Source organism: Uloborus diversus, chromosome 4 (genome assembly GCF_026930045.1).
Source record: "Uloborus diversus isolate 005 chromosome 4, Udiv.v.3.1, whole genome shotgun sequence".
NCBI classification, from domain to species: Eukaryota; Metazoa; Arthropoda; class Arachnida; order Araneae; family Uloboridae; genus Uloborus; species Uloborus diversus.
Window position 1 is genome coordinate 157,288,807 of NC_072734.1, and position 23,327 is coordinate 157,312,133.

The 23,327-nt window shown below is 34.2% G+C and overlaps 1 protein-coding gene across 1 annotated transcript; it reads left to right on the forward strand.

The window, feature by feature from the left end:
* The first annotated feature begins 4,461 nt into the window (after positions 1-4,461).
* Positions 4,462-21,799, forward strand: LOC129220946 (uncharacterized). Its single transcript, XM_054855380.1, has 3 exons — positions 4,462-4,466; positions 7,054-7,281; positions 21,066-21,799. The coding sequence occupies exons 1-3, from the start codon at positions 4,462-4,464 to the stop codon at positions 21,616-21,618; spliced, it is 786 nt and encodes a 261-aa protein (XP_054711355.1). The 3' UTR covers positions 21,619-21,799.
* The last annotated feature ends 1,528 nt before the right edge of the window (positions 21,800-23,327 follow it).

Genomic DNA, 23,327 nt, shown 5'->3' on the forward strand with positions numbered 1-23,327 from the left:
CTTATACATCCATTAATCCACAACGTTTTTCAATTTTTTATTCCAAGAACAATGCACATCAAAGATTTTACAAATACATAAGAAGGTTAGGAAGAACACCCAGGGCTACAGGCAGGAATCGAACCTGCGCCTCTCTGCTTACACAGTTGGCAAAACCACACGGCCACTAAGATCTCCAAAAGACATCATTTAACAGCCAAATGAAAACAATAAGCAATTTGTGATTGCTCAAAAAGTCTGAGGGGATATGGTTATTATTAGTTACTTTCTATGGTCAAAAACTGAAAATTTTCCATCATTTCAGGGGATAGCACGACCAGTGCCGAATCTAAGATTTTTCTGAACCATAGCAAAAGCTTGACACTGCCACTCTTTCGCATCTTCCTTCAAGTTTTATAACTAGTTTCAATGAATGAAGAAGATATGGGGGGAATTTGTGGCCAACAGAAGTTACTGCCAAAAGCCCCCCCCCCCCCCCAGCTTACTTCTCCCTAGATTGACTCTGGGAGAGTTGATGCACGTCACTCAGTGCAGGCTCATGTACAGGTGGCTGGTGGACCATAAAGTCGGGTGTCAAGGGAGTTTGCAGGTTAGGTTTGCAGTGTCCCTACAGTTGACTCTTTTTATGAATTGAAGTTTAACATATTATTGATCAAGTGACTTCTAAATGTTAGGGACGCAACCTCAAAAATCGGAATGGATATCCTTTCTTCCTATTTTAAGCTTGTTTTTACTTTTTATGAATAACTTCAGAAAGTTATAAAACTTACTCTTATTTAGTCAGTTCTGCTATTCTTTAAACACGGGAAGCAATCAGTTTTATCATTTTTTGATGAATCATTAATATTTAACTTATAAAATTGAAGGGGGGGGGGAGGTGGCAATGCCTTTAAACTTTCAAAAGTGAGTGGGCAGTTATCCCCCTTGTCCCTTTGTCCAAGCTGCCTATAGGCTCATGGGACATTTAAATGAAAACCCGAAAGCCAAGTTTTTAATATTAAATATGCAGATGAGATGCAGAGTTGTTTGTAATCTAAAAAAAAATTCGGTTGACATTTTTGAAAATGTTGGGCTGAAAACACATATTCTAAAACTAAAAAATTATTTTAAAAAAAACTTTTACACAGGGTGCACTGTAGTAGCAAGTGTGTACCAGTTTCCCTCTCCTCTAAATGTAGTATAATGGAATATTAATAACTTTTATTTAATAAACTTTGTCAATTCTTTTTAATCTTACAAGGAGAGGTTACGGTCTCGGAAATTCAGATCGAGATGAGATTTGGTAGATTGGTAGTATCCTTTAAGGGTACTCTCAGGGTAAAATAATAAAGCGCACTATCCATAAAATTCCGAGAAAACAGCCTTTAAAGATTTACGCGCAACTTATAAACTAGTAGAGATTGTTCGTAAACAAGCGCCCAGTGGTCATGTGGGCAGCGCTCTGGGGTTCCATGCGGCCGATCCGAGTTCAAATCCACTGCAAGTTTCTTTTTTGTTCATTTTATGAAGTGACTATTACCGCTTTTTGCAGTTTGAATTGAAGGTAATACTTAATTTAAAAAATATGATGTATTTTTAATGTGTGATAGTACATTAAATTTCTATTTACTATTCTCACAAACAAGTGATTACACATTTTTAGATATTATAAACTTTGACGAAGTAAATGATTTTTGCAATAAATGCATAATCAGTTTCTTTGTGGATGAGTAAGAAGAATGTTGTTTTATTGCATATAAGCAGGTAGTCAAATTTTAAAAACCCTAACCACACTTATCGAGCAATGGTTTTGCTCCTTGATTCTGTTATTTGTAAATTTGTCGTCTGCTGTATTTTACATTGAATATTCAACTCTTTATTTTCCATCTAATTATCGTCTGCAATGTTCATGTTTGTTTTCATCATTAAATTTATTTATCGTCTGTGCTGTATATTAGACTGGAAAATTCTATACCGTGAAAAAGGATTTGATTTTTTTAAATATTGTGAATCGAAATGGTCGGTTATTGAAGTAACCCTGAAACGAATAAAATCTGTTAACAAAATGGATAAAAATTCATTGCACAGTGAAATGTTGAAGCAGAGATTAAAAGATGCTGTCGTTTATTACGAGAGCTTGCTTACTGAAAATCGTTTGATTGCATCAGAATCATATCAAGTTCAATTTCTCGCTTCCATTTTTATAGACAGGTAAAGAATTTAATAAAACGTATACAAAATTGCGCGTATCTCGTTGAAAATAATAGAGAAATGAATACCCGTGAAGACTGCATAAAATACAATCAATTGTCCATCATCAACTGTCATCACCAATTTTTGATAAAATGATTCGATGCCTGGTATACTTCTAAACTTTCTGACAAAAGAGAAATTTTCCTGAATGTAAATGAAGTATGTTCCAACGACTCTTTTACAAAGAAGTTGTTCCTGTAAGCAATCTTCCTTTATAAATTGTGCGAGATGTCAAAACAGTTTTTGTTTTCCATGTTTTTATGATAAATATAATTCTGGTGTATGTATATAAATAACAACTATATTGCTAAAAATCATCTATAAATTAAGCTCTACAGTGATTTTGTAGCCGTTGTAATTCAAATTTTAACTTGTATCGATTTAATTTATCTCCATTTTCTCTATTAAAGTGCTTTACGTGTTCAAAAATTTTGCATTATCTTCAATTCAAATTGCACAAAGCTGTAACAGTCACTTTATAAATGAACAAAAAAGAAACTTGCAGTGGATTTGAACTCGGATCGGCCGCATGGAACCCCAGAGCGCTGCCCACATGACCACCAGGCGCTTGTTTACGAACAATCTCTACTAGTTTATAAGTTGCGCGCAAATCTTTAAAGACTGTTTTCTCGGAATTTTATGGATAGTGCGCTTTATTACTTTACCCTGAGAGTACCCTTAAAGGATACTACTAATCTACCAAATCTCATCCCGATCTGAATTTCCGAGACCGTAACCTCTCCTTGTTAGTTATGTTCCATAAACCAAAGTTTATATATATGATGGTAAAAGGTAGAGTGAAGGTTATTGCCGGAATTTAGTGATGAACTGAAATAGAGAAACAATTTCAGTTTATTTGTTTTTTCAATGATTTTTGTATGTATATTTAAAGAGTCGGGGGGGGGGGGGGGGTCGAGCATCTTTATAGTTTCCAAAAATTTTTGTTCTGTTTCTGATATTTTCTAACAAAATATCCTAGTTTCTCAAAATGTAGTTTTGGACACAAAGGTTTTGAACAGGATAGTAAAAACCTTGCCAACCCTGATTTCATTTGTATTTGTACACATAAATGAACATAAGGAAATTTGGTTGCTAATATCGAAAAAAAAAAAAAACTTAAATCAACTCATGCATGCAAATTGAAATTTTAATCAAGAATTCAACTTCTATATAACTAGATTAAAATCAGGTGCATAAATAAGTTGAATGTTCTCATTGAATCAATGTTCAATATAAAACATTGCTTTGATGCAATTTATTCTGTTTTTGATGTTTTCTTACAAAATACAATTATTCTAAAAAATATAGTTTCGGACAGGTCGGTAAAAATCAGAGTTTTTACTGTGGTTTTTACCATAGTGTCTAAAACCTTGCCAACCCTGGTGGGGGGAGGGGGGTAAGTGAAACTTGTAATTTTCTCGTAGGTGGTCTGCCGAGGTATGAAGTTTGGGAACTTCTGCCTTATTATACATTAATTTCAGTTAGATTTTGGTCATGAATTTCGGCAATTTTTTACAATTGTGTCAACAACCATGTCGAAAATTGATTTTGGACATGACGGTAGAAACTGCGTATAAAGCCACCAACTCAAAAACTTGCCAACACTAATTGTTAAGAATAAGATTAGTTATTATCGTAATATAATTTTCATAAGCAGTAAAGTATTGCTGAAAAACTATAGAAAACAAGGAAAAAATCACAAAGTTGACATAATAGAAATATGATAGTGTTTTCTCTTTCCCTTTTTTTCTATGTTGTAAAGGAAAACAATTTTACAGGGCCAAGCAAAAATCTCTGAAGACCAGTGAAATTTTTCTGTGGACTTGTACCGGTTCGCTGGACTACCGGTTGAGAACCACTGATCTAGGTCCTTTCCAGTTGTAATAAAATAAAAATTCTGTTCCCTACAAAAATTAAAATCCTTATTCGCCTGCAGTTTAGCAGTTGGTGCTTTTACCCAATGGCAATTCTGAATGGCCGATATTCAGCACTTAAACATTTTTCATTTGGTTTGTAGTTCGGTTTTTTTAACCATGAGACTGAGTTTCCCCTGATGGTGAGACTACCTTCATCAATTTAGTTTTAGATTTCAACTTACAATTGTATTGCTGTTATTAGTTTGTTATTTTCACTATTATTATTTTTGTCTTAGTACTAGGGATGCATCGGTTATCCGGTAACTATCCGGTATACGTCCTGTCCGGCTGATTTTTTTAACTATCCGGAACTATGAGGTATCCGATTCGACAAGCCACTCCGGATCCGGATATCCGACAGATTTTTGCAGGATATCCGGGCAGTTATCAGGTAAAAATGAGAGATATCCGGGGTTGATGTGGGATTATCCGGTACAAAATGAGGGTTTAATTTTGAATTTACTTTTGCAAAAATTCCAGTTAAAGCTTTGACAGCTGAACATGTTTAGCATATTTTTTAATATTATATATAAGATGTTAATTTGCATCATTAAGAATGTGTAACTTTATTTTTTGGAATTTAGTAAAATTTCAAGTTGATTATTTAAGAATTGGTTTATTAATTTATTTTTAAAAGCGTGAACGTGTTTAACACGACTCTTAATAGTTTGTTTAAAATGTTAATTTGCATCATTTACGAATGTGGATCTTTATTTTCTGAAATTAAAGTGAAATTTTCAGTTGATTATTTAAGTATAATTTTATTTATGTTTAAAAAAAATAGTTAACATGTTGAGAACAACTTTTAATAATATATTTAAGATATTAATTTGCATTTTTTAATAATGTATTAATTTTCTGGAATTAAAGGAAAATTTTAAGTTGATTATTTAAGCGTAAGTTTATTAATTTGTTTTTAAAAAGTGAACGCCTTGAGAATGACTCTTAATACTGTATTTAAGATGTTAATTTGCATCTTTTAAGAGAATGAATCTTTGTTTTCTGGAATTAAAGTAAAATTTTCAGTTGATTATTTTAGCATAAGTTTATTAATTTGTTAACTGGGGTGCCTACCTGGGGGGGGGGGGGTTTTAGGGGTATTTTTCTCTCTTTTGGGAGGCTTTCAATTTGGGGGGAGGGTATTTATGGTTTTTAGGGGGTGGGCCCTTGCTCTTAGGGAGGCACCCCTGTATTTAAGATGCTAATTTGCATCTTTAGAGAGAGTGAATCTTTGTTTTCTGGAATTAAAGTAAAATTTTCAGTTGATTATTTTAGTATAAGTTTACGATTTGTTTACTGGGGTGCCCACCTAGGGGGGGATGTTTTAGGGGTATTTTCTCTTTTTTGGGGGGCTTTCTATTTGGGGGGTATTTATGGTTTTTCGGGGGTGGGCCCTTGCTCTTAGGGGGGCACCCCTGTATTTAAGATGCTCATTTGCATCTTTAGAGAAAATGTACCTTTATTTCTGGAATTAAAGTAAAATTTTAAGTTGATTATTTAAGTTTATTTACTTATTTTTTGAGTCAAACTAGCCCTGTTTTAATATTTTCTTTTTAATGTTAGAAAATTTTTACACGTGTATTATCTATAATAAAAAAGATTTCAAAGCAAAGTTTTATTTTTTGTTATTTCTAAATTGGAAACAAGAAATTGTATTACTTTATGATGAAGTTAAAAAAAATTTCTACACGTCATGCAAATCTAAGAAAGAAATACGACTCATTATACGACCTTTAAGTGTTCAACTATGAATAATTAAAAGTTTAAACCATGTGTACATTACATACAGAATTAATTTTTGCCGAAAGTTTGTCTCTTTCGAAAAAATCTGTCGAAATAAAACAATATTTTAATGTTTCATTTTATATATAGCACAATTCCTAAAATAAAATATAGAGGCTCTAAAAAAGTACATTTCAATGTACTTAACATGTTTTTAAAGAAATGATATGTGGAACAAGTTTGATTTATTGTTTTGAAACGGCATTGTAGAAAAATATGCGAACATGCAATGCGATCGAAATGCCGGATATCCGAATCCAGCAGGTAAGGGGGCATCGGAGATCCGGTATCCGGCAAAATCACTATCCGGTGCATCCCTACTTAGTACACTATATGAAGTGAAGTGAAAAGGGGCGCTTGAGACTTGCGCGGGCACTGAGCCCACTGGTCTATTGTACTGTTAGTACACTGTATACTATATACATGTATCTATATTTGTGGCAATATTGGATTTGATGACTGAGTTTTCCTCCTGCCTTTTTAATAATGGAAGCAGACATAGCCCCACTTTAAAGCAGGCACTGAAATGACTAAGCAGTTCAAATAGCAATAAGGATTTTAGACGTGCTTCTGAGTTGAAAATAAATAAATTCACAGCAAAAAAGATGAGCTGTAATTTTTGTTTTAGAAGCAAAAATTAATGAAAGAAGCATGGAAAGGTTTTACATTATCAAAAGGGGAGATTTTAATTGAACATTTTCTAGAAGAAATCTTTTGGAAAATTTTATATTAATCCCCACATCAAACACCGACTGGAAAACTGGCCAAATGTCGTGCAAAAATCTGTCTGGAACGGAGTGGCCGGATTGAATGCTAGACAGTTAAAAACCAACCGGATGTTGCAATGCTAATTTATATTTCCTAATATATGAGAAATTATGTTTAACATTACTTCCACTGGATTCATCGTTAATATATTTTGCCATAAAAAATAATACACCATTTTTCTCTTCTATCTATATTTTTTAAATGTTTAAAAAAAATTATTTTAAAAACAAATTCTCATATTCTGTAATTACCAATTAACATCGTTTAAGTTTAAATATGTAGAAATATTGCATCTTTTATGTACCCACTATCTACTTTGATTTAGCATCCATTAAAACCCCAATTAAATTTTCAGATTCCCTACTGACGAGTTTTATCATAGAAAATGGTTACTTGCAGTTCGTAGGAAAAACTTCGTGCCCAACAAATATTCATCTCTATGCACCAAGCATTTTACTCCTGACTGTTACACATGGAAAGCTGGCAGTTGTTATCTGAATAAAGATGCTGTACCGACGATTTTTGATTATTCATCTGAGACAAAATACCTGCCGAGAAAATGCCCATGGAATGAAGAAATCGGGTAAGATATGTGTGAAGTGTTAGTTTTTTTGCATCAAATTATAAATAGCTCAACTGAAAATATCTCAACATGTGTTACTTATGTATAAATAAGCAGTGGCAGCGATTCGGAGTGAGGGGAGGGCAAGAGGGGTACCCGTGCTCCCCACTTTTTATGGTTCATTTACTTATTTTATTTTCCAATTTAGAAACCAAAACTAAAAATTATAATAAAAGCAGACATGTCAAAAATTTCACAACATAATTATTTGTTTTACTTTGTACATATATCTGTTTACAAAACATTATTTTGCACAAGCAACAACTTTTAGTTTATGTATTCATTGTTTAGATGTGTTTTACTTTTTACATATATCTGTTTAGGAAACGTTATTTTGCAAAAGCAATAACTTTTAGTTTAAGTATTAATTGTTTAGATACCAGTAAACCAACTGTTTTACTTAAACGAGCCATACCTGTTTAATGAAATTATTACCAAGTGTTCGTGACTTCTCAAAATACTTCAGGGTAAATAATGTTAGTCGAATTCATGTCAAAGTGTTTTTTCGGGTAACCATTGTGTACAAAATTAATTAAAATCTTAAGAAAAACGCCAGTTAAGTTGCTTAACTCACATGAATTTCTACTTATCTGCTTCAATGCTTTCAAAACCAGCCAAAACAAAATTTTGTATTTTTTTTCTTTTTTCATTTTTTGCTGCTGCTATAAGTCCAATGACTTTTAGTTGTCTTTTTTTTTTTGTCCCCCCCACCCCCATGTCTCCACACTTATCAGCCCCCAATCGCCGTAACTGTGAATAAGTGATGATAAGAATGAAAGTAAAATACAATGTAATTATGCATCATTGCACAACATAACAAGAAGTTCCGTCTAGAACTAAATGAGCCTACTTTCCCGTACTCATACTACTTTCTAGTACCTAATCAATATTCTCAAAAATAGCTAAAATGGCAAATTGTTTCAAACATATTTTTAAATATTTTAAGCTGATTTCTAGGAATAAAATATTCCTCCCTCATCTAAAAATTTAGTTGTGTAAAAAAAAAGAACAAATAAAATAGCAGCATTTTTTAAACAAAGCAGCTAATATACTTTTTTCCATTAAAATTTATTTTTAACAGCTTTCAAAATGAAAGAATAATAATTAAAGTTAATAAACTCATTAAAATAAATACATCATATCCAAAAAAAAATCGTTTCTCTTTCCCTTGCTGCCAAAAGTAATTTTTTAAATGAATTAATGCACTTACCAAAATAAATAAAAACAATAAAATGTCAACTTAAAGAAATAATTTTCATTGTCAAAAAAAAAGAAAAGAAAAAAAAATCTTTTGCGCATATCTTTATGTAGAAACATAAATGACTTTGAGTTAATCCTCCAAAAACTGAATACCTAAATTAAAACTTTAGCCTGAAGATAAAAACAAGTCATATCAACAATAATTATTTCGCAGTTAAAACCATAGCTGTGGATTCGGATTCGGGGTCAATCTTATTTTGAGATAAAGGAGTCGGGGTCGAATATCCAAGAATCGGAGTCAGTCATTTGTTCTCCATGTATAAATTTTTGCCAAAGTTACAAAATCAGAGTCGAAGTTGAGGAGTCAGAATCAGGTGCCCCAAAATTCTAGGAGTTGGAGTCTGAAGTTTGGCGTCAAGAGCTATTTCCAACAAAATTTGTTTGAAGTAAATCCGCCTTCAAGTACGGAATCTACATTGACTTTCAGTTTCCCCGTAGGTGCTAATGTTAAGCGATTTGAACTGTTCAAAATTGAACGAAAAATTGTTCAAATCAAAAAGATATTTTATATACAAGTTTTTCATCAATAGCTTTTTCCTAGGAAGTTTTGTTTGAAGCAAATTCGCCTCACAGTTCGGAATTGCCTTGAATTTCTCTGTAGGCGCTAATGTTAAGTTTTTTTGAACTGTTCAAAATTGAACAAAAACTAGTTTAAATCAAAAAATGAAATATAGGAATGAGGTGTCCTCGCCGAGATCTTTCGAACAAGAAAAATTGTTTGAATCAGACTATTCACTTAAAAGTTATTAGGGGTGACAGACCGACAGACGTTTTTCCCCATCTCAATACTCTACTTTCCAATTTTTAATTTTTTGATATTTATTTAATTATTTTATTTATTTTTGACTTTTTTTTTGTTTTTCACGATATTTTTAAGATGCACTAAGCCTTCTGTCATGCTTTTTTTCTTTTTTTTCTGACTTTTACTGGGAAAGTAGGCTAAAAAGGATTGAAATAAGATTTCCATTTTGGTTCAGATAATGTTTTGAACAGGGCATCAATTTTTCCTGTAAAGTATTTTTCTGCCGTGGAAAAATTAAAACACAGTACACTAGAATTCCAAATATCCAATCAGTTGATATCAGACCCCTTCAGATAGTTAAAAATTCTGATAATTGGATTTTCTAAGGAAAAAAAGGGTCTGTTTCAATTAATCACAGTAGACCAGGACATCCTAAAATGGTCCGCGGACACATTGGAGGTCTGCCGACTATTAGTAAGGAGTTTGTGGCAAACTTCAATAAATAAAAAATTTAAAACATTAAATGTCAATTGAATAGTGCCTTTGCAGTTAAAACCAGATTTTTCACCTCCGAAATGTAGAGCTTTACTTTGAGCACTACTTTCCGACATCTCAGGCTACAATGTTGCAAAACTCTGCATAGGTCATCGAACTGTTTTCTGATTCAACAAAACCATGCTGTCTGTCGTCATGAGAATTAGAATGTTTGATAGACATAACTTCCTACTGCCTTGAAATCTATCTTCTAGGTTATTTTCTCCCATTTTTCACGTCGTCCAGATAGCTAAAATATCAACTGTTTATAGAAAATAGCAAAAGCATGTTCTTCCATTTCCCACAGCTTACCAATGCAAACCCCATTCGGATTTTCAACCTATGCAGCCGCCAAAACTAAACACTGAAGCAAGCTAGATGCTAAACTTAATAGTCAACTCCAACAATCAAAAATTAAACGCAATATATCAAAATTAGGCCAATTAAAACAACCTCACTTTTCCCATTAAATCAATGCTCAATTTTGAATTTTGATCGATTAGTTACCTATTGATTTTTATAATTGCTTTTTTTTGTTAATGTTGTAATTGTTTCGTATACAGTCCACAGATGGCGCTGCGCAAGCGTGTAACTCTCTAGAAGAAAGTAAAGTGTAAGTTCTAATATCAAGGAGTGAGGCCGTCTTTTCTAATTGTAGTGCAATTTACTTTTCAATTATTAGATTTTCAGAGTTCAAGATTGAGATGGCTTCCCGCATATGAATTCTTCAAATACAACAAACAAGCAGGTAAGAGAAAATAATTTTCGAAACATTCTAATTCATATTTATTTCCTAACATTTTTGGTCCGTCGAGCCGGAGACCAGTGAGAAACGTTCTATTCTAAATTCTTGCTTGTTTTGTTGTTTCAACAAATGCTTTATATTGTCTTAATTCAATTAGAGAAACATTCAAAAGTATATTTTGTTTAAATGTGTTAAACTTTAAAGCGTACGAAGTGCACGTACTAGGATTTAATGCAAATTTACGAAATGCGTTATTTCAAATTTGAGATTATTCAAAAAGTTTCAAACTGTTTAATAAGTGGTTATTTTCTTTTTATTTGATTGGTTGATTATTCTTATTTGGTAAATTACTGGTAGTCTGCCATTGTCGTTCCTTTTCAAATAATTTACAAAAGTTTCAGTTTCGTTTTGCCCTTTAGACTGTTTATTCCTTGGTAATTCTTGTTGCGATTTTCTCCCCTCGCTTCCCCACCGTCTCGGTGACGCGCCAAAGTAGTATTTTCTTTCGTTCTTTGGACTAGACATTCGTTCATTACCGCACAGCTGCATTGTTTTTTTTAACAAAGCGTCCATATTCATTTGAATATAGCAAATAAAACAATTTTATTAAAGAAAAACAACGCAGCTGTGCGGGAATGAACGAATGTCTAGTCCAAAGAACGAAAGAAAATACTACTTTGGCGCGTCACCGAGACGGTGGGGAAGCGAGGGGAGAAAATCGCAACAAGAATTACCAAGGAATAAACAGTCTTAGGGTGTTAGGAAATGTTAGGAAATAAATATGAATTAGAATGTTTCGAAAATTATTTTCTCTTACCTGCTTGTTTGTTGTATTTGAAGAATTCATATGCGGGAAGCCATCTCAATCTTGAACTCTGAAAATCTAATAATTGAAAAGTAAATTGCACTACAATTAGAAAAGACGGCCTCACTCCTTGATATTAGAACTTACACTTTACTTTCTTCTAGAGAGTTACACGCTTGCGCAGCGCCATCTGTGGACTGTATACGAAACATACCGCCCCCCTTGAAACACGGAGGGGTTTCAAAATTAATGAATTAAGTTAAACATACTAAATGAATTTAAATTAACAATAAATCATACTTCTAAATAAATGAAATTAAGTAATTAGCGTTACAGAGAATAGACGACCTTAACCTTCTACAATATTAGAAAGAAAAATTAGGCATAGTTCAAGAATGCTCAAGTGTCTATAGGAAGGGGACACAGTTTTGCAATTGGTCTAACAAGTTCACCAGTGTCAGTTTTTACCTTGACCACACGAACTTTATTGTCTTTACCAGGGAACGTTTCCGTGACCTTCCCTAATTTCCACTGTAGTGGAGGTAAGTTGTCGTGTTTGATTAAAACAAGATCTCCAATGTCAAGGTTCTTTTGAGAATTGCGCCACTTCGCTCTTGATTGTAGCAACGTCAAATACTCGGACGACCATCTATTCCAAAAATGTTGGATCATTCTTATAAGCAATCGCCAACGATCGCAATGACTGATGTCGTCTGGAACCGTAGGTTGAGGAACAGCTGTTAATGCTTTTCCTATTAGAAAATGTCCTAAAGTCAGAACAGACGGATCATCTGGACTGCTAGATAATGCACATAGTGGTCTAGAATTAAGGCATGCCTCAATTTGACTTGATAACGTGGCTAATTCTTCGAATGTGAGACTGGTGGCTCCAACAACTCTTTTCAAATGAAACTTGAACGATTTCACGGTAGCCTCCCAAATGCCTCCGAAGTGGGGAGCAGATGGAGGATTGAAGTGAAAGGTGATGTTGTCTGTTACCAGCAGGGTTGGCAAGGTTTTGGACACTATGGTAAAAACCATGGTAAAAACCCTGGTTTTTACCGTCCTGTCCAAAACTGTCCGAAAGTGTCCAAAACTATATTTTTAGAGAAATTGTATTTTTGAGAAAAAACAAAAAACAGAATAAAATGCATCAAAGTAAAGTTTTATATTGAACATTTATTCAATGTGAACATACTAGTGATTTATGCCGCTGATTTTAATCTAGTTATAGAAGTTGAATTCTTAATTTAAATTTGTATGCATGAGTTTAATTATTTATTTATTGTTATTATTAGTATTATTATTTTTTGATAATGGTAACCAAATTTACTTATGCTTGTGCATGTGTGCAAATGAAAGCGGGGTTGGTGAGGTTTTTACCATCCGGTTCAAAACCCTTGTTTCCAAAAGTGTCCAAAAAATTTTTTTTTAAAAACCGTATTTTGTGAGAAAATATCAAAAACAGAACAAAATGTGTCAAAATTATGTTTTTTTTTTTGGACTACTTAATATATTTATTTAATATGAACATTTAAGCATAAATATGTATATAGCTTATATATACAGCAGATTTTAATCTAGTTACATAGAAATTAAATTCGTCATTAAATGTTTCAATTTGTATGCCTGAGTTTCTCTTTTTTGTTTCCATAAACCAAATTTTTGGACATTTATGCATGTGCTGAAAGAAAGTGTTCAAAGTATAGTGCAATAATTGACTTAAATGCAATAAATGACAATTTTTTGTAAATACAGAATGTGTTATATTAAAAATATGAACTAAAAAAAGAACACAACTTTTAAAATATAAGTTGTGTTTAATCATTAATTTCTTGTTCTTTAATCTATGATTTAAAAAATAATTTTCATTAAAACATCATACAAAATTTATTTGCAAAAACCATTGAAAAAAATGAAGCATTTAAAAAAATATTGTACATTTAATAACATTCCTTTGAGTTATAAATGTAACTGAAATTAGTTGTCTTGTTAGCAATGTGAATTTTCTTTCATGGCTCTACCAACTGTTACAAAAGGAAGTTTTTATGTGATAGAGTTATTGGCATTTTATTTTAAGTAAAATATTTTTTAAATGAACATTTTGGAGAAAAGTATTATCAAATACTCATTAATTAAACCTCATTAATATTTATATTTATGCATTACAAATACTGTAGTAAATACAAATTGATTAGGTTACACCCCTTTAGCTTTAGCATAGTTTTGGACAGTTTAAGACAGTTTCGGACACTTTTGGACAGTTTTAGACACTTTTGGACGGTAAAAACCACCTGTCCTGTCCTAAACCGGTTTTGGACAGTCCAAAACCCAACCCTGGTTACCAGAAATTGATGTACGTCGTTTTCCTTCATCAACTGACGAAACTCCTTCCTGAGCTCTCTGCTCGCTCCATAAAAATTACTTCCTTGATCGCAGAAGAGGTCAGATGGCCTACCTCTGCGTGCCACGAATCTTTTTAAACAAGCGATAAAGGCTTTTGATGACAAGTCGCTGACGACTTCAAGATGAACTGCCTTCGTTGCGAGGCAGACGAAGACGCAGATGTAGCTTTTAGTATTGCGGCTTCCTCTTCCCTTGGAGTTCCGTATTAAGAATGGGCCTGCAAAGTCAATACCAGTTCGTTGGAAGACAGAAGAGGGGCAAACTCTGGACATTGGAAGATCTCCCATGATTTGACCAGCGAGCCTTGGACGATTTCTGAAGCACGGGATACATTTTCTTACAACTCTTCTAACTGCATCTCTGGCTGAAAGAATCCAAAATTTTTCTCTGAGAGCTGCTTGGAGAAGTTGTGGACGGGCATGAAAAAGTTTTAGATGATAATCGGCGATAATTAAATTCACAACATGGTCGGTTTTAGGAAGCAAGATCGGATGCTTCTGCGATTCTGAAAGCATTGAATTTTTTAGTCTCCCACCGACACGAATTATTCCGGAATCATCGTAGAACGGAGTCAAGGGATTAATCTTGTTGTTCAAAGGAAGCTGCTTTCCCGCTGACAGATAGGAGACCTCCGTCAAAAAATGATCCTGCTGGATAAATCTTACAATCCTTTTCTCGTTTTCGTGCAATTCTGTCGTTGTTAAAAAAGACTTATTTCTTTTATCTGCAGCCAGAGAACAGTTCTTCCCAAATCATAAACAATAGGCTACAACTCTCTTCAACTTGTTCCAAGACGAAAATTTCTGAAAAAACTCTGCCTTGAAAGAAGCATCAACCACTTGCAGCATAACCAGCTTGGATGTTCCTTTAGCTTCTACAGACATGTCTTTTTGCAATTCTGGATTATCCTCAAACCCTCCATTAGGAAAAGTAGAACTCCTTAGCCAATCAGGTCCGTTGAACCACAAGTCGCACCTTTCTAGTTTAGTTGGAGGTATCCCTCTTGTTCCGCAATCAGCAGGATTCTCCAGACCGCTCACATGGTTCCAGTGCACATTAGGAGTCAGCTCTTGAATTTGTGCTACTCGATTAGCTACGAACGGTTGCCATCTTCTTGGTTCAGACTTCAGCCATGCCAGTGTGATCTTGGAATCAGACCACGCAAATGTCTCAGAAATTGGCACAGTTAGCGTTGGCAAGGTAGCTTGCAACAAATTGGCTAGAAGTAAAGCAGAACAGAGTTCCAATCGAGGTAAAGACTGCGGTTTTACTGGAGAGACACGCGTCTTGGATGTTAGCAGTCTGGATGTCACAGCTAGGGTTACATCCTGGGAACGAATGTATATAGCTGCGCAATAGGCCTTCTCTGAAGAGTCACAGAATCCGTGTACTTGCACGTCTGAAGCCTGGGGAATGAGAATCAACGTCGAATTTTGATATTTGTAAGTACAGGAAGCTGTTCTTGAAATGTTCTCCACTGCTTTGCCAGAGAATCAGGTAGCTCCTCGTCCCAGCTTAGATGATGACTCCACATCTCTTGGAGGAAGATTTTGGAAATGATAACTGTAGGTGCCAACCAGCCCAAGGGGTCAAAGATTTTAGCGACTTCAGAAAGTACCTTACGTTTAGTCCATACGTCCATCTCATTGACGGTGATGGTAAAGGTGAACTTGTCAACATCTGGAAGCCAAGCTATTCCCAGAATCTTGACAGGTTGGTCATTGTTGATCGTGTGTTTTGAATCAATTGCCTGTAATTCTTTTGAAATGGTTGCCAGTACGTCGGGATTGTTTGACACCCATTTACGTAAAGAAAAGCCTCCCTTTTTCATCATTTCCTGCAGCTCGGATACCAGTTGAATGGCTTCCTTCTTTGTCGCACTCCCACTCAGCAAATCATCTACATAAAAGTGACAACGGGTAGCTCTTGAAGCGGCTGGAAAATTCTCTTGTTCATCTATGGCAAGCTGTCGTAAGGTTCTCGTGGAGAGGAATGGTGCTGAGGATGTTCCGTAGGTAACAGTAGTTAGACGATATTCTTTTATTGGTTTGTTTGGAGACTCCCTCCAAAGAATTCTTTGCCAGTCTACGTCTTCCTCATGAACTTTAATCTGGCGGAACATCTTTTCCACATCAGCGCAAATGGCTACATTGAAAAGTCGAAACTGAATCAGTATAGGGAAAAGTTCTGGCTGTACTCTTGGTCCAACCATGAACAAATCGTTTAAAGAAAGTCCAGACGAGGTTTTACTTGAAGCGTCGAAGACGACGCGGAGCTTAGTTGTAGAGCTAGTGTTTCTAACAACTCCGTGATGAGGGAGGTACAAACTATTGATGTTATTAATTTCAGAATCTGGAACCAGCTCCATGTGCTTTAGATCAAGGTATTCCTTCATGAATTTGCGATGGAGTTCGTATTTTTCTAGATTATAAATGAGATGGCGTTCCACGCTGATTAGCCTACGAATTGCATTTTGTTTTGAATCACCTAATCGCGTGGGAGGTGTATGAAATGGTAACCTTACTGTATATCTGCCATTCTCATCCCTAGAATTTGTCTTTGCGAAATGATCTTCACACAACTTTTCTAAAGAAGTTAAGGGTGTAGCACATGGTACAGAATCTAATTCCCAAAATTTATTGATTAGATGATCTGACACTAACTGAATATTATTTACATGAAGAGAATATTGATCACCAAAATTAGCCTTACCGCCAATTATCCAACCCAGTTCTGAACGAATGGCAAATGGTTTATCCTTACCTAACGATAACGTTTGACCCTTTAGCAATGGCAAAGTAAGGTCAATACCGAGAAGTACATCAATCGGACCACTCTTGTAAAATGTTGGATCAGCCAGAGAAATATCCCCAAATAATTCGCACATTGAGGAATCTAAGTTGTGATGTGGTAGCATACCTACAATTTTGTTAACCACATACACGGGCACTTCAAAGGACTTTTGAGATGGAAAATGTGAGGTGAATTGAATCTCAGCAATCCCATTTGTACGCGTATCGGAAGCACCCAAACACGAAATACGAACATTGGCCTTTTTCCTGTGCAAGCCCAATTTTTCAATACACTCATTTGTAATAAGCGAAGCCTGGCTTCCGCTATCCAAAAGACATCTACAGGTCTGATAGTTACCCCAAATATCTCTTACTTGAATCAGAGCCGTGCAGAGGAGAATTTGAACGTCTGGGCCCACATCAGAAAGACAAGATGTAACATCCACCACTCCAGAATTTTCCCTCAATTCATTAGTACTTGGAACAAGGGCAGGTGAAAACACAGGGGCGTTGATAGAAAGTCCAGTCGAATTTGACACATTTACAGGACCCTGTCTTCCCCTAGCGCTAACATTTTCGATATGAAGTAAACTGTGGTGGGTTTTTTTGCACGTTCTACATCTAAACTTGCTTTTGCAAGTTTTCACACCGTGAAATTGAATTAAGCAGTTAAAACAAATATTATTCGATTTAACGAAATTTGAACGCTCTTGTACTGACAATTTTAGGAATTTATCACACCTCGACAATGCATGCTCTCTATTACAGAGAGGACATTGTGACTGGGCGCTAGACGCGACCAAAGTCACCTTTCTTTGAACGTTTCTCTTGGTAGTTAAACTCGGGATGGATCTCGCTTGTGTTGCAAGAAATTGCAATAGTTCGTCCAACTTTGGAATGACATCAGTTGAAAAGGTTCTCTCAAACCAAGTTCTTGAATTTGTATCAAGCTTGAACAATATCATATGCATCAAAAGGGTATCTGCAGTTGGATCAATCTCATATTCCAAGGACTCTAACATCCTTACAAATTCCTTAGTAGAATCTATCAAATTCAAAATTTGTGTGGAAGATTCTCCACTTAAGGGTGTTATATTGATAAATCTTTTCATTAAGGAGGACACAATTTCTCTTTTATTAAAGTATCTATCCCTTAGCAATCTCCAAGCAATTTCGAAATTATCATTGGTAATCGATAAAGAGTTTACGATTTTTAATGCATCTGACCTTAAACTCCCTTTTAAATATTGCAATTTTTGTGCTCCCGTCAAATTTTGATTGTTGGAAACTGCAGCTTCAAAAAGATCAGAAAAGGTAAGCCACTCCTCAGTTGCACCGGAAAATACAGGTAGGGATAACGTAGGCAGTTTTACTTCAGCTGACTGAGCTGGGACTGAAGTTTGGCTTGAATCCTGGGTTTTAACCTGAAACTCGGAAATTACCACAGAAGGTACAAGCCGAGTATCTATAGTGACAAGTACTGCCTCTAAAGCGTCTAAAAGATCGTCCTTTTCGGTACAATAAGTTTCCTCATCTTTTTCTTCGCAAATACTTATAATAGGATCCAAAATACCCTTTACCTCAGCTTTAAATTCTATGAATCTTTCCTTCCTAGCTAATAAACCCACCTTATTTAAATTCTCAATTTCCTCTTCTGTTTTCTTTTGGAGTTTTGTAATCGAAGATTTGACACTCTTTTTTTTCTTTAACAAAGCGTCCATATTCATTTGAATATAGCAAATAAAGCAATTTTATTAAAGAAAAACAACGCAGCTGTGCGGGAATGAACGAATGTCTAGTCCAAAGAACGAAAGAAAATACTACTTTGGCGCGTCACCGAGACGGTGGGGAAGCGAGGGGAGAAAATCGCAACAAGAATTACCAAGGAATAAACAGTCTAAAGGGCAAAACGAAACTGAAACTTTTGTGAATTATTTGAAAAGGAACGACAATGGCAGACTACCAGTAATTTACCAAATAAGAATAATCAACCAATCAAATAAAAAGAAAATAACCACTTATTAAACAGTTTGAAACTTTTTGAATAATCTCAAATTTGAAATAACGCATTTCGTAAATTTGCATTAAATCCTAGTACATGCACTTCGTACGCTTTAAAGTTTAACACATTTAAACAAAATATACTTTTGAATGTTTCTCTAATTGAATTAAGACAATATAAAGCATTTGTTGAAACAACAAAACAAGCAAGAATTTAGAATAGAACGTTTCTCACTGGTCTCCGGCGAGCGGACCAAAAATGTTAGGAAATAAATAGTAATAATGCTTATTTCAAATTGCAACGTTCCCCTGTAATTAGTAATGGGAAATTTAAGCTTGATTAGCTACAAGTAACAAGTATCTATATGTTCTAAAAAAGGGTGTTTGCCCTGAATTGTAGTCCATGGAAGGGTTCAGCTGGCTGTAAAGTTTGGGAAGGCCTGCTGTAGAATATTCAATTTACAAATACAAATGTGAAGACCAGCAACAGACTGTGGTCCAACAAATTTTAACTTAAAATTCAAAGTAGAATAGTGCATATGGGCAGAATCATTGTTTGGCATACACCAGTACATTTCAGTCTTATTTTTCTTTCTGAAATTCTGAAAACTAGGCTGCTACTGGAAACTAAAAGTGATTAAAGCTACTGTTTTGAAGTAAGTGACTGTTTTAGCCAACTTATGGGCATAAACAACTAAGCGAGTATTGTAGCAGAAAAATTACAAACACATAAAAGCTCCATTTTTTTTTCCTTTGTAAAAAAGAATAACAAAAAAATTAAGTTCTCTAAAATGAGTCTCTAAACTATAACCTGCGAGCATATAAAATCTGGCCTTCAACTGCATGCCATCTTCCAGCTTCTATTTCAATAAGATCATAATTACTAGGTATGTTTAATTACACTGTGTTACACATACTTATGTGCTTACATTTTGCGAATTTCTAGTTTTGAAATATGTTTGGATAAATGCAAGATCAATCGTTAAAATATTCTGTACCATCGAGAAATTCTGTTCCGGTAATCCGTCTTAGAGGCATATTCAAATCGAATGGGTTCGATTCAATCGCACTTATCTACCAAAAGCATTGCAAGAAATTTTCTTATGGGGGAAAGGGGGGAGCAAAGAAAATTTCTTGCTGCACTATTGGTAGATAAAATTGGTAATATTTGATTTGATTTAATTCTGTCACAGTTCAATAATTTGCCCCTTAATCTAACATTGAAAAAAAAACATAACATTTTTTCGCTGTTTGTATTGTTAGAAGTTGGTGGATAATAGGACCCCTAATAAACAATAGATTGGCATGGGAGAGTCTGGAGGAATGGAACAAAGCTGCGTTTATTCCAAAATAAAATTTGAAAAACGTTTCTAGCTTGTCTAGTAAATATAGCTTCGGAAGTCTAAAGCTGCACAAGTTGGAAATCATGTTCACATTCCTGCAAGAATGCAGAGCTCTCCCATTTCTATTCACTCTCCCCTAAAACAGGAAAAATATGTTGGAGAATATTCCTAAGTCAATAAGGGATTAATAAGGTGCTACAAAATGTTTCTAACAGGTAATGAATGGTATTTTTTCTTGAATTTATTCTAATGATGATTAATTAAGAAAATTTTAATATAGTGTTTTATGTTGAGCTATCCCTATCTTGGAAGAGGGGAGGGGATGTATTGGCCCACGAGTGTTGAGAAATTTTCAAATGTGGCCCTTTTGCCACTGAGTTTGGAGACCTGTGCTCTGAAACAACGGGGAACGTTTTACATTTTTTTTAAATAGGCATTTTAAAAATATGAAAGCGAAATGTGATAACTTGACTTTTGTTTGTAACTTGACTTACGTCTTGTGTTTTCAACAAAATCTGATTAATTTTTGTACAGAGGTTTTTGTTTTGACATTCTTTTTTAGTAGTCCCTGAAAATGAAAAGATTATTAATTTTTTTTTTCTGCAATATAAGTATATTTCTACAACAACTAACAATAGAAAAGATCTGTTGCATTGAAAAGTTTTTTTGGATGGGATGGATCTCGCAATAACTAGTTAATAATAAAACTTTCCTCCTAACTGGAAACATATTCACATTTTTTAAGGATATTTTTAGTTCAAATGTAAAGCATCCACATTGAAAAAACATTGGGTAAAAACAAAGATGTTTTAAAAACGCATGAACATTGATTCTGCACCACTAATTTTAGTGGAATTTCTTTAATAACTGGAGCCAAAATAAACATTTAAAATCATTTTTTATATATTTGCAATCTTTAAATTGTTAACAATGAAATGAACAGAAAAAAAAATTGTTTTGTCAAGTATAGCTATTCTGTGTGTTCAGACAAACAGGTGAAAAAGTTCACTTGAGTTGTGAATTGATTGATTATGGTTACATGAAAGCTTATATAAATTAATTAATGTTTATAATTAAAAAAAAGAGTATGTACTAATGTTTTACTATTTACTTTCAGAAAAATTATTGAATTTGAAAGATCACTTCCAATTGGTTCGGTAGTAACAAACTCGAAGAAGGATAAGTGCATAGACCCCTTGTATACAGATCGAAGAGATTTCAATGACTGCTTTGGTGGCGTAAAACTGAATGCAAGTAGGGAACACAATTCTTTCAAAGACATTACTGCTGAGCTCAGGAATCAAGCTGTCTTGGATGAAATGAACCGTAGAGTAGTCGATTCTACTACCACTATGCCTGTGATTTTAGATTTAGGGAATCCTAGTAATTCCACTCCCAGAAGACTTAAGCTTCCAACTTTTGTGAAGGAGACCCATAAGAAAATTTACACTATTGTGTCTGAAGAGGATGGTTCTAATTCAAAGCTTTTTGTGACCGACACGAATGTTGATGTTACAAATGCAAATATTTCCGAGTTGCTTGCGGGTATAATTGCGGAAAGACAGAGCGAATTTCCGAAGTGCAAATATAAAACTCGTATCATAATGTCGAACCATTTAGAAAATTTAGAAAAGTCGGGAAAACTTGGTTTTACTGGTAAAGTTAGCTAATAGCGGGTGAAGATAAATTTTTCATTTTCTTGAATTTTTTTATTATAAAAGATTATTTCAGTGGTGAAAAAGAGAACATGTTTGTCAACTTGCAAGCAAAAAACCACGAAAGGAATAAATTTCCAGCAGTATCAGCATGGTGAATTCATTGTTGCATCATAGGATATATTTCTAAATGGCATTTAATACATAAATTGAAAACTTGATCATATATCAGATATGTTTGCAGCTTATCATTATTTATTTATTTCTTTATTTTTGTGATTTTATCTTATATAATGATGCCACAGCATTTGCATGATATATGATCAAAAATTCTTGATGTAAAGATAATAAAACAAATAATCTATGTAAATAAACTACAAATTGTGAAAAAAATACTGCAAATACAGGGCAAGATTCTGAGCTACAGCTGAGTTCCTTCAACAGGGCAACAGCAATCTGATCACTTAACAGCAAAAACCAAGCATCTTCTTGATTCACAATGTGTTTTATTTGCGTTAATTATGAATTTTATATGTTTTTTTATGTTTATGAATTGAAGATTTTTATTGTTTCATTCATTGTTTGGTATTTTTCATTTCATTATTATCTCTTTAACTGCAAGGGATTAGGTGGGGTGAATGGGTTCCATTGTTTAACTTCAGATCCTTGTCTTCCTCTTGGATGACTTGAGAAGGAGTGGTACTTTCCCAGTTGTAGGTTGGAAATTCAGTTTTTTTTACGAACTTGGTTTCCTGGTTTTAAAACGATACTGTTTTTTTTTTTATTGGTGCAATTCTGAAATCTGAAATTCAATGTATTACCACTTGTGCACTACTTTTCCATTTGGACTCTCATGCATACCTGAATTGCACATCAAAAATATAAAACCATGTGACAAATAAAAGTAAAGTTGAAAGCAGTTACTTTGCATTAGTAGATTTGCTTGAGAGGAAAATCTAATATTACCAAACTATGATAAACAACTTTTTTTGATGTCTTCAAGCAACGATGACACCTACACCACTGATTTGGAAGCACACAGAACTATTAGAACATCTTCCTTATGTTTCCTAGTTTTCACCCACCAGTAGTGATCACCCATAAATCACCACATGTGTGGTGACATAATTTATAAGGGATAGGCATCATGGAAAAACTTGCATGATCAAATTATTGGATATCAATAGATTCTGATAACTGAATGATCAGCAATTGAGTGAATCTCTTGAGTGTTTTTGGAAACAAATAAATTTCTCAAGCACTTTCGTGATAATCTTTGTTAGCCGCATGAATGTTGTTTTATGACTTGCCTTTTGATTGTTATGAAATGAAGGAGAGGGGGGCTCAGCAGAGCAAAGCCCTGAGAACACAGGTCTAGTGTACTATTTTTAATTGTCAACATTGGTGTATTAACATTTACAAACTTTCTAACAGAGATATAAATTTCTCTTTTATTTATTTATTTATTTTTTTCTTAAGGTCACACACACGAGTGTTTGGGCTGACAATACATTCTAAAAGTAAATTATTTTTTAAAACAGTTTTTTTTCCAGTGATTTTTGTTTGCATATTTGAAGAGTATTTTCGGGAGAGGCGGAGGGGGGGGGGGGGGCAAGTTTCCAAACATTGCACACTGTCTTCAAAAAGTTTCTTTTAACCCTGCTCCTAGCATGAAAATACTCTTTGACATTTTTTTTTTCAGAGAACAGAAAATCATTTTGAAG